The 14,202-nt window shown below is 44.1% G+C and overlaps 1 protein-coding gene across 2 annotated transcripts in view; it reads left to right on the top strand.

The window, feature by feature from the left end:
• LRP6 (LDL receptor related protein 6) overlaps positions 1-10,835 on the top strand; it is a 121,311-nt gene extending 110,476 nt beyond the window's left edge. For both annotated transcript variants that reach the window (XM_048300958.1, XM_048300957.1), the window contains exons 20-23: positions 227-457; positions 1,230-1,366; positions 2,561-2,658; positions 4,868-10,835. In XM_048300958.1, coding sequence (XP_048156915.1) covers positions 227-457; positions 1,230-1,366; positions 2,561-2,658; positions 4,868-5,159 — 758 coding nt within the window. In that variant the 3' untranslated portion in view covers positions 5,160-10,835. The remainder of the gene's footprint in view (positions 1-226; positions 458-1,229; positions 1,367-2,560; positions 2,659-4,867) is intronic.
• The last annotated feature ends 3,367 nt before the right edge of the window (positions 10,836-14,202 follow it).

Genomic DNA, 14,202 nt, shown 5'->3' with positions numbered 1-14,202 from the left:
TCCGAAAAAACCTCATGGCATGTTTGGAGGTCATCTTGGAGGCTGCAGGTAGCCCATATGGACACTCAGAGCCTTTGAACAGACCTGTCCTAGGACCAATTTTTTCCTCCCATATATTAGTTTGAAAGTTGTTGTCTGCCTACAGAAGAGGAGGAAAGTGGAAAGATGCAAGAAAAACTGATGTTGGACTAAACTTATATGGTCCTATTTTTCTTTTGCCTGTTAGACACAACGGAGGAACCTGCACCACAGCCCAACAACACCATAGGCTCCATCATTGGTGTGATCCTTACAGTCTTCGTCGTGGGAGCAATGTACTTCATCTGCCAGAGAGTGCTGTGCCCACGCATGAAGGGGGATGGGGAAACCATGACCAATGATTATGTGGTGCATGGGCCAGCCTCGGTGCCTCTGGGCTATGTGCCTCACCCCAGCTCTCTGTCAGGGTCTCTCCCTGGTAAGTAAAGGCGGTGATCCTTGTCTTTGGCACCCCACAGCTGTACTTGAGGATACTGTGCATCGATGTTCAGCAAATGTCTGCTCCAGATGCACAGTTCTTGGAAGCTGTGGGAAGCCATGACTGCCAAGGCTTGCTGCCATCCTTCTTTAGAATAATGAACTGCTATTTTACCCGTGCTGTTCACGAGCATTTAGGTACTTAGCAGAACCTAAGCTCAAATAAATGCACTCACTGTCCATTTTCTTCTTTTGCTACTAAGAATCCCCTTTTTGGGCTATTGTAGCACCAGCAGTGTCACAAAAGTTCAGGGTAAAGTTACACAGAGTTATATTCATGAGACTTCAAACATCATGTAATCATTCTTGGTAGGTTTGTAGACTGAGTTTGTATGCTTGTGAGACTTCTTTCCAAGTCTGTAATGACCAGCAATAACTGTGGTCTCAGTTTATTTTACTTAACGCTGAATTTTCCAGTCCAAGCACATGATGCTACTACTGTTTAAAAAGTCAAACTTAACCACTACATTGCACTTCATTTCATTAATATGCATTGCTTCTGTATGTATTGATTAAATATGTACTGTAACTTGTGGCTTGTAGATCCAGCAGGTTCCTATCAGAATATAATTTGGTTTTAATACCAAGATAATTAATTTTGGGTTTGCAAGTTGTGCTTATATTGCTGTTGTCCTCCAGATTATTTTTTTAAGCTTCCTTTCGTCTGTGAATTGAGGAAGAATTGAATACTGACATACATCTTTGTTCTTCAGGTATGTCTCGAGGTAAATCTGTCATCAGCTCCCTCAGCATTATGGGAGGGAGCAGTGGCCCACCCTATGACAGGGCCCACGTTACTGGAGCCTCCTCCAGTAGTTCTTCAAGTACCAAAGGCACTTACTTTCCTCCAGTAAGTCATTCTATTATTCATAACCCTTTAATAACTTTCAGGGAAGTGACAGTGTCTTTCTAAAGGTTAATCAATTGACAGATTAATGTTTTGATTTAGAATTCTAGCCTAATAAACTTGTTTGAATATGGAGTAAGTGATTTTGAAAGGGAAGAGGATTGTCTTTTTCCAAAATGGTCTAGAAATTTTCTCTTAATTTAAAAAAGTTGTGAGAGAGCTCAATGCCAGGAAAAAAGATGTTAGATTAAATGTCAGGGGAGATGAAAAAAATCCCTGTAGATGTTGAGCAGCTCTGGCAGAGAGATCTCCTTTCATTATACTCTGCCATGTGCCTCTGAAGGTAAAACTAAGGTTGATTCTGTATAGACCTTTCAAGGAATTAAAATTAAGCTTTGTGTCATGTGTCTTAAAAGTGACAGATAAATAAGTAAACAAGTGTTTTGCAGCTCCATAACATGCCTCCATCACAAATGGGTAGTGTGCTGCACTAGCTGCTGTGTAACAGTTGGTACCAGCCCTAGAGGGCTCCCTGTCTCTTCACTTCCAACATCTGTGGTGGTTGGTTTGGATATTCTTGCGGAGCTCACCAAGCCACCCCTAGTGTTAGAGAGTCCCATGCGTGGTCAGTGAAGGCTGGAATCTTCAGCTGTCTGTTTTCAGTTCTGAGAATCAACCAATTTAAATCAGGCTTTAAATCAGCTTTAAATTAATCCAAATGCATGGAGTAAGAACATGCCTGCATAGGGAAGGAATGCTTGCCTTGGCCAGCATGCTGCAAGTATTACAAGCAGAGCAATACTTGGGGACTGCAGCCTGCAGGAGCAGAGATCTGCCAGTTTGCCTCAGGCAGTGGTATCCCTAGTGACAATCTAGTATTGAACAGCTGGCTGCAACTTCACTTTTCAGCACTGGCTATGTCAAAATAGCCACAGCAGTCGGCATTTTTTGAGAAGAGCTTAGTAGTAGCTAATAGGAATGGCAGCAAATGGCATTTCCAGGGTCTGCTAAAGAACTGAGGAATAAACAGAGGAAAAATCGTGTTTGTTGGAAGGGCTATGGGGCTATGCATGCAGTTCTTTACTTAAGGTTCCTATTAGACAGTACTAAAAAGAAAAATTATAAACCGGTGTTTTCTCAAGTTTCCTTTGTATCTTTCCTTTTTAACAGTGGCTTTTTTCCTTTCTTACACCTTAGATTTTGAACCCGCCACCATCACCAGCTACTGAACGTTCACACTATACCATGGAATTTGGTTATTCTTCAAACAGCCCATCCACTCATAGATCCTACAGGTAATTACTATTACAATATCTTCTGTCAGGATCAAAGCAGTTAGTGTAGAAAATGCAGAATAAAGGCAGCCTCTGCTCCGTAAGAATTACAATCAAAGGCCCTAATTCTGCAAGCACTAAACTAGTGCTTAAATGGGCTCACATGTATCATGTCACTGCTGCCTGGGTAGAAGTGCAGCACTGTTTGAGGTAAATCATACAACTAAGTGGGTAGTGGTACATCCCTCGGGTATATTCCTTAGGGGCAATGACAGCACTCATCACAAAGCTAGCTACATGCCAAAAGAAATGCAGTACCATGAGTATTCCGAGCCAAAAAAACTCACCCGGAGTGAACCCTGCCCTTTTTTAGGCTTCTGCCATAAATAATTTGTTATGTGAGTATCAGAAATTAGAAGCAAACACTCTGTGGAGGAAAGGTTGGCAGTATGAAGGCCAGAAGTAAGGTCAGAAGTAACACTGTGGTCTAGATAAAGCACAGAATTTCAAGTTCAACATATTAAGGGTTAATGTCTGGAAAAGACTGCTAACCTTTTGCTTATTTTCTCTTGACTAGTATTTATGGGCATGCATTTTCTCTGTTTGAATGTATCCTTCTTACTTTCCCTGTAAGAATGCTGATGGTTTGTTATTTTATAACAAGTTACCAAAAAATAGAGGAACAGACCCCTACTACCCAAGGGTGTAAAGGTTCCCCTCCCAAATCACCAGTAGATATGGTCAGTGAGAAGAGAGTGCTGTATTTGTCTGAAAGATGTGCCTCCCTAACGCTGAGCCTTTGGGGGCTTTGGATAATGAGGTCTCTGGGGCTGAACAGACATCTCTTCTCCATTAGCAGCAAATATGGCCTCTGTTGTGCAGAAGGTCAGACCAAATGTTTATAATGATCCCTTGCAGCCATATGAAAAATCTTTTTAAATTATAAGTAATTTTCTAATGAAAGAAACCCAAATTCTGGCACCACCATGGGCCATGCTGATCACTGGTTAGCTGATGTGACTTTTAGTATTATAAATGATATTAGGGATGTAGCATAGGTTTCAATGTTTTCCAAATGCTCCCCCACCCAAAAATAAACGCTGGTCTTGCTGCTTCTGATCTTGCTTCTTTCCTAATATTTTGACTTGACTATAGAGGAACTGCATCCCCATGTGTCCCCAACCACTTACTGTGATGCTGGGAGTTGTAGCTACCATGCATTTCCCTTTCTAATTTGTTTCCTTGAAACTATCTTGGGCTCGTTTTAAAAGATGTTTTGTGGTAGCAGCGTTTGAGAATTTCATCCCAGTTACTTCTCTAAGGAATGCTTCTCCTGAGTGCTATGAATGTGCCAGGTAATTTTCAGTCCTCCTGTCTAGCCTTGGAAGTTAGTATCTAGAAACTGCATAATGGAAACAGAATTATCTTCTCCATAATTGCAACACAGGTATTACACAGACACTTGCACACTGGTGCCCTTCCTGCCCCGCTGTCTTAGGAGCAACTTTTTCTACCTCAATTAAGTCCTTAGGGAGCCTGTTGTGTGAGAGACTGTTCTCAGCCACTGCTCCTTTCTGTGGCACAACAAAAGCTCTTGCAGGTGCTCTTTGCATCTCTGAGCAGGCAGTGTTGGGGTCACTGGAAACACCTGGAGACTGAGAAACACTTAGCACACAGCAAGCCTGGGTTCTCCAGTGATCTTGGAATCACAGAATGCAGTGGGTGGGAAGGGACATCAGCCCATCCAGTTCCACCCCCTGCCATGGGCAGGGACCCGTTCCACTAGACCAGGTTACTCCATGCCCTGTCCAGCCTGGCCTGGAACACTTCCAAGGATGGGGCACCCACAACATTATGGATTAATTTAACCCAAATGCGATAATAGAATGCTTTCACAAAACAGGGCACACTATCCAATTCCAGCAGTTTTGAGCACAAACTGAATCTTCTATGAGTAAAGCAGCACATCAGAAATTTGTGACGAGTTGCTTAGAGCTAAAATTAGTTAGTTTTATGAGTTAGATAATTAATAAAGAAACTGGCATCCCTTCCACCTGTTGCTGTGATGTGCCTGACGCTGTAGCAGGAAGGGGAGCCTTCTGCAGGGAAGTTAGGAGAGGAGATGCTGTGCACCACTTCAGAGGTTGACCTGCTTTCTGTTTCCACCTTGGCTTATCCCCCTTGGAAAGGGGGAAGAATGACCCTTTCCCCCTCCGTCTCCCCGCTGCAGCTACCGGCCCTACAGCTACCGGCACTTCGCGCCGCCCACGACGCCCTGCAGCACGGACGTGTGCGACAGCGACTACGCCCCGAGCCGCCGGCTCCCCGCGGCCGCCGCCAAGGGCTACACCAGCGACCTCAACTACGACTCGGAGCCGGTGCCGCCGCCGCCCACGCCGCGCAGCCAGTACCTGTCGGCCGAGGAGAACTGCGAGAGCTGCCCGCCGTCCCCGTACACCGAGCGCAGCTACTCGCACCACCTGTACCCGCCGCCGCCGTCCCCCTGCACCGACTCCTCCTGAGGGGCAGCCCCCCGCCCCGCGCCCTCCGCTCTGCGCTGTAAATACAAAAGGTTCTGCTGGGGACGGGGGGAGGGAGCTCTCGGCCGAGGATGGGGGAGGACAGTGTACAGTTAAATGTGGGGCGGAGGAACACTGAAGATATTTGTACAGAAGAATTAAAAAAAAAAAAAAAGGATATTTATATATTTTCTTAAACAGCAGCTGCTGCTTGTGCCATAAGAAGAAAAATTTTTGTATAAAAGAACCCAGACGTTTGTACAAAAAGTTTTTATTTTTGCAAATGGAACACAAAAACATGCCTTAATCCAGTGAAGTGACTGAGCACATAAGGAAATGGAAGGACTGGGATATGTTACTTGTCCAGCGAGGTGATATGTGGGTTTTGTCAATACCAAAAATGTTTAAAGTAATTAATAATAAAGAAGTCCGTCTCAGAGCAGCATACCATAGATACTTGGAAGTAGCCAAATAACCTCTATGTTAACTGCAGAGGGCCAGCAACTAAAGTTAAACTTGAAAACGCAGTCAGGACAGATATTAACCTTACACAAAGGGCTTTGTTTTCTACAGGAATACAGCAATCGTAGCAGTGAATCCAGAAAAACAATCACACACTTTTTAAAATGAATACACCTCTGGTTTCCCTTAATGCATTTAACAAATGAGAGCATTTAGAGCTCTCTCCCTGCTTCTGGAATTGCAGTGATTTTTGTTGGGTGTATTTTAAAGTTTGTTTTTTAATCCCGGTTAGGTTTTCTTATCTCTTCTTCATCCTTTCTTCCTGCCTGTGTCACTTAAATTAATGATACTCCTATTTAAAGTACTGCTAGAACTGGGCTGCTGTAAATGCCAGGTTTTCTCCTAATTAGCCTTGTCATGCAATGATTATCATGCTATACATTACCCTCCTCATTTTGCCGGCATGGTAGGACTCTGTTTCGTACCAGGTCAGTACGATTCTCACATCATTGACAAGGGTAATATGCATATACCTGAATGATTTTTAGTCCCTTAAAAAAGAAAATCTTATTTTGACCTAGTGCCCACAAAATGTCAAATATTTTTATACCACATATAATAGAGACAGCGTATTTATAAACTATAAATTTAACCATGGATTGTTAGTTTTACTGTAAATGAATAATATATCCTTGCAGTACTTTCAATGTATATTGATATCACAGTATACAAATCATATATATAAATATATATACTATTTTTTCCTAGTAAGGAAGCATTTAACTTTCAGTGGAGCAACTGTCCATAAGAAAAATAGATGTTTTGATCATTGGAAGGGGTTCCCCTGCTGTATTAACTGCTCGTGTTTTCTTTGTGTTAGGTAAAGCCAGTTTTTCTCAGTATGATTTTGACATACCTCCTCTTTTGCGTGGTGTGAGTTTAAGTATTAACCGCTGTGAATGTCAAATTTTAAGATATTCTTAACCAAACCATTTTATATTCACATCTCTATTTTTGTATATTGTCATATTTAGCCCCTTCTCCCAGCAGCCTCACCGTGGTGGTTTTGACAGGGAGACTATTTAATCAAGTGAAAACATTATTTGTGTAGGTTAAGGGGCAAACTAGGGTATTGTTAACTCCTCTTGGACGCTAGTGCAGTGCTTTGAATTTGTTTTGTTGCAGCAGAGCTCACAGTACACCTGATCTTAGATGGCATTGTGCATTTGCACCTTCTGTTGACATCACATCCCCTGAAGGTGCTCTTCACAGACTGGCCCTCTGAGTCTTCTCTCTCAAAACAAAGGTCCTGGGGACCTCCTGCCTCCTCACCTTTGAGTATGGAATGGGGATAGCAACTTTCCAGAGGCGCCTTTTGGGTTTTATTGTTCTCTGTTGCTTCTTTCTCAGCCAGTTTCAACTAAAAGAGAAGTTATCTGAAAACATGGCATGGGCTTGCAATTGATGCTGTTGACAAAATTAGTGACAAGTTGTTCTTGCTAGCTGCCACTCATCTGGAGTACTGGATCCTCATTTGGTTTCAGCTCCAAGGAAAACGGCATCATTGGGATTCCATCTGAAATAAAGAGTCTTTCCTACTACTCCAGGAAACCTGAGGAAACTTTAAAAAGCCTTGGCGATCTCCAGGCTATTGCTGTTGATCTCTGAAGATGATGTACTAAGGGGTTTTTTGCCCAGCTTCATTCTAAGTTTCTAGGAATTGTAGTAGCTGTTCTTCTGGCTCTTCCTTGCTGGTGGAGAAGCTTCCTTGTGTTGTCCAGCAGGATGGATGTTGAGGAGGGTGTTGTGAACTATAAGGGAACTTGAAACCCTATATATGAAGGGGGGAGGGCGGGTGTGTCGGGGTGGGGGGTGAGGCTGGCACACCGATGAGAATTAGAATTTCTCTGTTGTTTACATTTTTTCATGTGCAGCATTCCGTGTGGGGTTCACATGTGGAAACTTGCACTAATGAACTCAGAAGAATATTGTATTGTTGTATCTCAGTCCAAGTGCTTGTACTGCAATGGCAATGGTCTCTTCTTGCAAAATACTTTTCTCAGTGTGCCAATTTCTGTTTGAAAAATTCCAGGATGGTTGAGCTTAAGGAGTGGTATCCTCTTTCTGGTGCAGCCCCTTGGAGGGAGCTTCCTGCAGGTAAATTTGTGTGTTAATTGCAGCAAAGATTTGTTTAGAAGAAAGACATTCTCTGCATATGGATTGTGCTGCCTCCTGTGCTGGTTTACATCCACATAACCCAACTGAAGTCAATGGGGTGGACATAGAATTCCGTGTAGGATTTCATCAAGTCTTTCTGATACAGATGTTTCAGTTTGTGCATCAAATATTTTGGGTGATCTGCCTCTGGGAGGTTCATGAGAGGGTAATTGGACAGGCTGGGGTTTTCCACTGAGAATGCCCAGCATAGAGAACAGACTGTTCCTCGTCTGAGCAGGAAGCTATCATCTGATTTCGCAAATACATGTATTTTCTCAGTAAATCTGGAGTAAAATTTTGAAAGAGGTGGTGGTCTGTGAAGCTCCTCTTGGGCAGATCTCCAAATTACAAAAGCAGTGATGCAACCAGTACCCACACCTGACACGTTCCCAGTGGATAAACCCTAGACTGAACACTGAGACTCTCTTTGTTCCCCTATGCTACTGAGCCAGCTGTGGTTCATATTCTCCTTCCCTCAGTAAGGATCATCTTTTCTCCTGCTTCTCCAATTGACTGAGGTGTTGGGACCATAGATAACACAGACACACCCATTCAGGAGATTGCTGAAGTGGGTTCTCACCGATGGCAGTGAAAATTGCTCCTTGTCCTTCAAGTTAAGCACAAAGGTCCTTATCCTACAGCATCAGGTACAGTAGGACACTAACACAGGGACGAAGGGTGTACTGTTTCCTCTCTGTAGACACTTGGGGAGTGTTCTTAGCTGGCTGTCTGGTGATGGGAATAGCTGGCATGCCCAGTCTGGAAAGAAACAGTCCACTATAGCTAAAAAACAAGACAGGACATTACAGCATAATTTGTTGGTAACTGACCTTTGGATGTTTAAATGGCAGCATTAATGAGACCTAAGCCTGCCTTTTAAAGTTACACCTGCCATGTCATGCTGCGTGCAATTCATACCTTCCTAAGGAGCACTCCTCATTTCCCCACTGCTTTTGGATACCAAGATATTTCTTAGGAAATAACTTGGATTCAATAAATGGAACACTCACACGGTATTTGCATTTGAAATAAAGAATGGTTTCCATGAATATAAATTCATGCAACCTGTGCACATACATTAAATGAAATATTTACAGTAGTGCACAATACGTAAGTGAGCCATTTGATATCAAAGGATTCATTTTGCTGTGAGTTGAAACTTTCTGCATTGTAAATTCTGGATTTCTGCCACAGTATTTCCCTCCCCACGTGCATGTACAAGTGTGTGTGCAGGTACCCATATCTTTGATAATGGGCACTTACCAAAGCTGATTATTTTCTCTTGTGCATACAGATGCAGCCTCCCTGCCTCCCAGAGTGCTACTGCTGAATGTTGCCCTGCTGTGTCTCACCTACCCTGGGCTCCTTTTGGCCAGGCTGTACGACAGACAGCAGAACACCTGACTATTGAACACTCTGTCAGGCCAGGCAGGAGAGGAAGCACAGTTTTTGTACTGTTCCCCTACTCTTGGAGTCCATTTTGCAGATGAGTAAAGCTCCTCTGTGTTTTGTAGGGACATGGAAAGCAGTCTGCTGCAGCCCTAGCGTAATGATGAAGAAAATTGCACCCAAAACTGCTTGACATGGCAGGTGCTATGGTCAGCTGCAAGTGAAGGTGCATGTGGAAAATCCCTGTCATTCCTGTCTAGTACACTAATGGGCCTTGATGGTGTTCTGGTCTCCAGCTCTGCATTGCTTCTCTATTTATTACAGCCCATTCTCTAGAGATGGCTTCATTGGCAAGTCTTAAATACAGTTTAAGCTTTAAAGTAGTTAAAGCTGTGCTAAGATGAAGAAAAGGCCCCTGTCTTGCATATTATTTCCATTCCTGATTGCTTGGCAAATCTCAGATTAATTGATTAGCACCATTCTAGGGGGATCTGCTTGAACTACAGAACTCCCTGGTCACACATGCTGTTGGATCAGATGACTTCTTCAATTCTCTTAAGTAATCAATCACTTTCTTTTCCTGACCGTTTTGCCTTGAGCATGTTTGTCACACAATATTGTCAGTGACAGAATCTGCTTCTGAACATGTACTGTGCATGTAGCAGATTACTTATTAGTTCTGCAACAGAAAAATAACTGGCTCATGGAGTGCAAAAATAATTTGAGCATTGCTATTCAGAAATTGCTTTCTTAGCAATGAGATTTTTTAAATTGCATTTTGGTGTTGGTATGGCTTGAAAATTAACCTTTAACTTAATTGGCAGGTGACAGAGAAACCTTGCAAATAAGTTAGGAATGAACTAACAGTCTGAAAAGGGCTGCAAAACAGTCCATCTCTTTCTAAAAGAAGTCAAAATACAGTAGTGATCCAAAATTTTCTTTCTTCTCCATCTTTAAAAAGGGAAGGGATGTGTAGCATTTATTGGGACTGGGTGATTCACACCAGAACTGTGCAGGGCAGGGTAAGTAAAGTGTCCATCCTTCATTCAGGACACAGATTGTCCTAGTGGAGGGCAGGGTGATTGTTACAAACTCTAGAAAGCAGTCATGTTCCCCTCTTTAAATGAACCAGGAGCAGCTTTGAAGTCCTGATTAAAATGGCTATAGCCTTAAGCCATGCAGGGAAGAGTCAGCGAGGGAAAAGGGAAGTGTTTTTTCTAAGAGGATACCACCAGGCTTAAGCTGAACTAGCCTTGTTTGCAAGTGAAGGATCTGGTGCTGCTTTCAGATTTTAACTCTTCGTTTTGTTTTTGGTTTGTTTTGTTTGTTCTTTTTGTAAGCTTTAATCACTGTTTGTCATTGTCTTAAAGCCAGCTGGTGTCTCTTGTTCATCAACTTCGGTACGATGGTGCTTTGCAAGGATGTATTTATATTATAATGGCCAACATTTGGCCAGCCCTATTCACTCATTCACTAACTTTTTTTTTTGTAAAATAAAGTGCTTTACTTGTACAATGTATATAAACCTTGTACAAAAATCCTTTCCAATTATTACCGAGTTGTAACAAATGAAATGTTGATTTTTATAATAAAACTAAGAGTGAAAAAGGAGAGGTATGTTTCATTTTATTTCAGTATCTGGAGGACAAGCAATTAAAGGTACAACGTGCTCTCCATGAAAGTCAGAATGGGCTGAGTTTTCCGATGCTGTAGAAGGCCCTGCAGACACATGGATTTGCAGTGCAACTGGCTATATTTTAAAGCTTCAAGTCTCAGTTATTGATCCCTTAGATTGGTTTACAGGATAATACCAACCAGAATCTTTTACCAAATGACTGTTTCGGACACTGCTCATTCTTGAAATCTCTATTGAAATGTTTGCAAAGAGGGAAGTGTTTAACTTCAAAATGTAAAAGAAATTCCCCCAAGCCCTCTTCCTATTGCTGTAACAAGTAATTGGAGAGGAACCAGTTCTGAATTTATAAGATCAGCACAGGAATTTCCCACTCCACTTGCATCCACTGGTCATGGAAAAAAATACATGGCTTTGTATTAGTGTGGATCTGGCTGTACTGAGACTGCAGCTCTGGTTTTTCTGCATGGAAGCATGGACAAGCCATGTATCACTTGCCATGTCAGTAAGTCAGGGTCTGCATTTATCAATCTCACAGAGCGTTGTAAAAATACATCCCGTTCACACTCAGCCAGGCTGCTGTGCTTACTTTGTTTCAAGGTGTTACATTTGTTTTGCCTTGGAAAACAAGCGGTTAGTTTGGAGCTGCAGGGGGCTGCGTTTTTCTCTGAAAATGCCGGTTTGGAATTGTTGCTGGGCTGCAAAAGGCTCAACAGCCCTTCCTTTTGTTTTCATTTAAACCATGGTGGCTACCTTTAGTCTGTGCAGCTGTAATATGGTAGAAGTTTGTGTACAGCATTCATGTTCTCTTGGATTCCCTGAGACTTGGACTTTTCCAGGTATGGCTTAAGCATCAGAGTGCATTTGTTCCTCAAAGTGCATATTAGAGAGGGGGTATGGACAGGCACAAAAAGAGCAGGATCAGCCCTCTCCATGAGCAACTTGAGTTAAACCTTGGGGAGAAAAACCGAAACTCTTTAGAGGGAGAGTGTAGCTCAGGAAACAGAGCTTACTCCTTGTCAGTTGTCTTACCTGTGCCAGGTAAGGTCTCCAGCAGTGGCAGAGCTGCTGAAATCGTGTTTGCCAGGCAGCATGGGGCTGCAGGCATAGTAAGGAGCACTGGAGTACTTCCCATCATTTAAAAACGTATTCCCTGCCTGTCTGAGAAAAGCCCTTTTGGAAATCTGAAAAGAATTTGTGATTGGGAGCTGCTGGTCCTCCCTCCTTGCACCCTCTGAGGGACAATGAAACTGCTCAGTGGGGAAGGTCTGAAGCTCGGGTTCTGTGGCTTGGTGTGGCACAGCAGTGACCTCACCCCAGCTCTGCTCCCACAGCAAGACACCTTTACAAGAGTCCAAGGGGAACGAGTACCCTGCAGTAACCACCAGGTTGGCTTCTCTGAGGACATGTGAAGAACATCCTTTGGGTCTGAGGAGATGGAGGAATTTCACCTGGTAAGTGTTTTCTGCTTGTTAGTGTTGCCAAGATCCCTAGCCCTGTCTCCTTCCCAAGAAACCAATAACCTTACCTTGCAGAGCACTGGGCTGGAGAGGGACAGCTGAGGGAGGGAGCCTCCACCAAGTGCCCCCAGCACTGCCCTGAGAAATGGGTTTCAACCACGGATGATCCCTGCTGGCGACTGAATAAAGGGCTACAGGCTACTGCTGGCTCCTGCAGAGCTGGGAGCATCCAGCTGTCCCAGGGGACAGGCCCAGGACCTTCACCTGCAGCTCAGGTGCTCTGAGAGCTGCTCTGGCTTCCTGGGCCAGGTGTCCATGCAGGTGAAGAGCAGCAGGGAAATGTTGCACATCAGAGATGCACGGAGAGGACTGTGGGGAGAAGAGAGGTGCAGAGAGGTTGTGGTGGTTGTGCTCTGGGCTCCTTATCTTTCTTCAATGATGTGCATGGAGGGGAATTAGAAACATGCATAAAGTAAGATGAATAAAGGACACAGGGCATATGGTAGGAAGGATCCTGGAAGTCAGTGGCAATAAAAAGAAAGGATAATATTACAGGTGCCTCCTGGAAGTCACTCTGCACACAGCAACTATGCCTCAGAACACACCTGGTTGGCATGACAGGGATCCCAGGGGAATAATCTGGCAAGGATGGAGAAAAGGAACCATGCTGGGCAGTTCAGGATGAAGAGCCAGAGGAGTCCGGTAGAAAAGCAGGGAGTCCTGTTGTCTGCACCATGTCTGTGCTTGGAATGAAAGAATTGTTATGGGGCCTGACTCCTGTGGGGCCAGAGAAGATCAGTTCAGGAGGGACCAGAGGAAATGGTTTAAGAGGCCGCTCCTGCCATCCCACCCACAGGCCCAGCAGTCTAGCGGGGAGACAAGCTGCTTTCTGCCCAGGGCTTCTTTGACTTGGCTCCCAAGGAGGCAGCCAGGCCACTTTTGCCTGGAAGAGAAGAGCAGCAGGATGGAAATCAGCACTGTAGCTTGATGGGGCAGGAAATGTGTCTGCACGAAGCACTTCCAGAGGCTGTGAGGGCTTTCCAGTGGGGACAGTCCCTCTCAGGCACAGCCCTGACTGGTTATCAGCACTGGCTGTTAACCAGTTGTGGTTAACAGCCTGGTGTTAACCTGTTAACCTGTTAACCCTGACTGGTTACCACACAACACTGGCTGTTGTGCCAGCAAGAGTGACCAGCTGCCAGTGTTTGGGGCCAGCCAGAGGGGAAGCAGGCAAGCTGGAAGAGGAGATGGCATCAGGAATTATCTGAGACCCCCCAGCAAAGCCCCTCCTTCTCCCAGAATTCCCCTGTGAGCTGCACCTGTGTACAGCCTCTTTCCTGCCTTGCACCTCCCCTGCCTCTCTAATGAACACCAGACCTTGGCCTCCGAGGGCATTCCATGAGCTTTTGTGGCTCCTTCCTTAGCAGAGGCGCGTTGTCCTCGCTGTGGAATCACACTCATGGGAATGCTGCTGACACTGATTCTGCTTCAGGTGGGGAGTGAGCAGCAGGGGAGTCCTTCTGATAAAGATCCAGATTTTAGGCAAATGTCTCCTGTGCTGAAAAGTCAAGGAAGAAATCAGCATAACATGACACCCACTGTGGACAGGAGGAGAGTTTGGAAATGAATTTTTTATTTTAATGGATCATGATGCAATAGATGCTTTAAAAATAGAAATCTATTGGTGCATCTTTCCTAACTTTGTGTTTTTCAGGCATGCTCTGTTTGCTGTAGACAGAGTGATTCCTCCCTAAATGCCACTGTATTCTTTCCATACTGCAAATGTTTTGAGAAACCCTGTGGCTGCAGCATTGCTGTGCAGATGGCCTAATGTGGGCTGATGTTCTGAAGCACAGCTGTGAGGGATTCATTATTTGATGGAAAA

The sequence above is a fragment of the Corvus hawaiiensis genome, chromosome 4, assembly GCF_020740725.1.
Source record: "Corvus hawaiiensis isolate bCorHaw1 chromosome 4, bCorHaw1.pri.cur, whole genome shotgun sequence".
NCBI classification, from domain to species: Eukaryota; Metazoa; Chordata; class Aves; order Passeriformes; family Corvidae; genus Corvus; species Corvus hawaiiensis.
The sequence above is the reverse complement of the archived record's forward strand: the minus strand, read 5'-3'. Positions and strand labels throughout refer to the sequence as shown.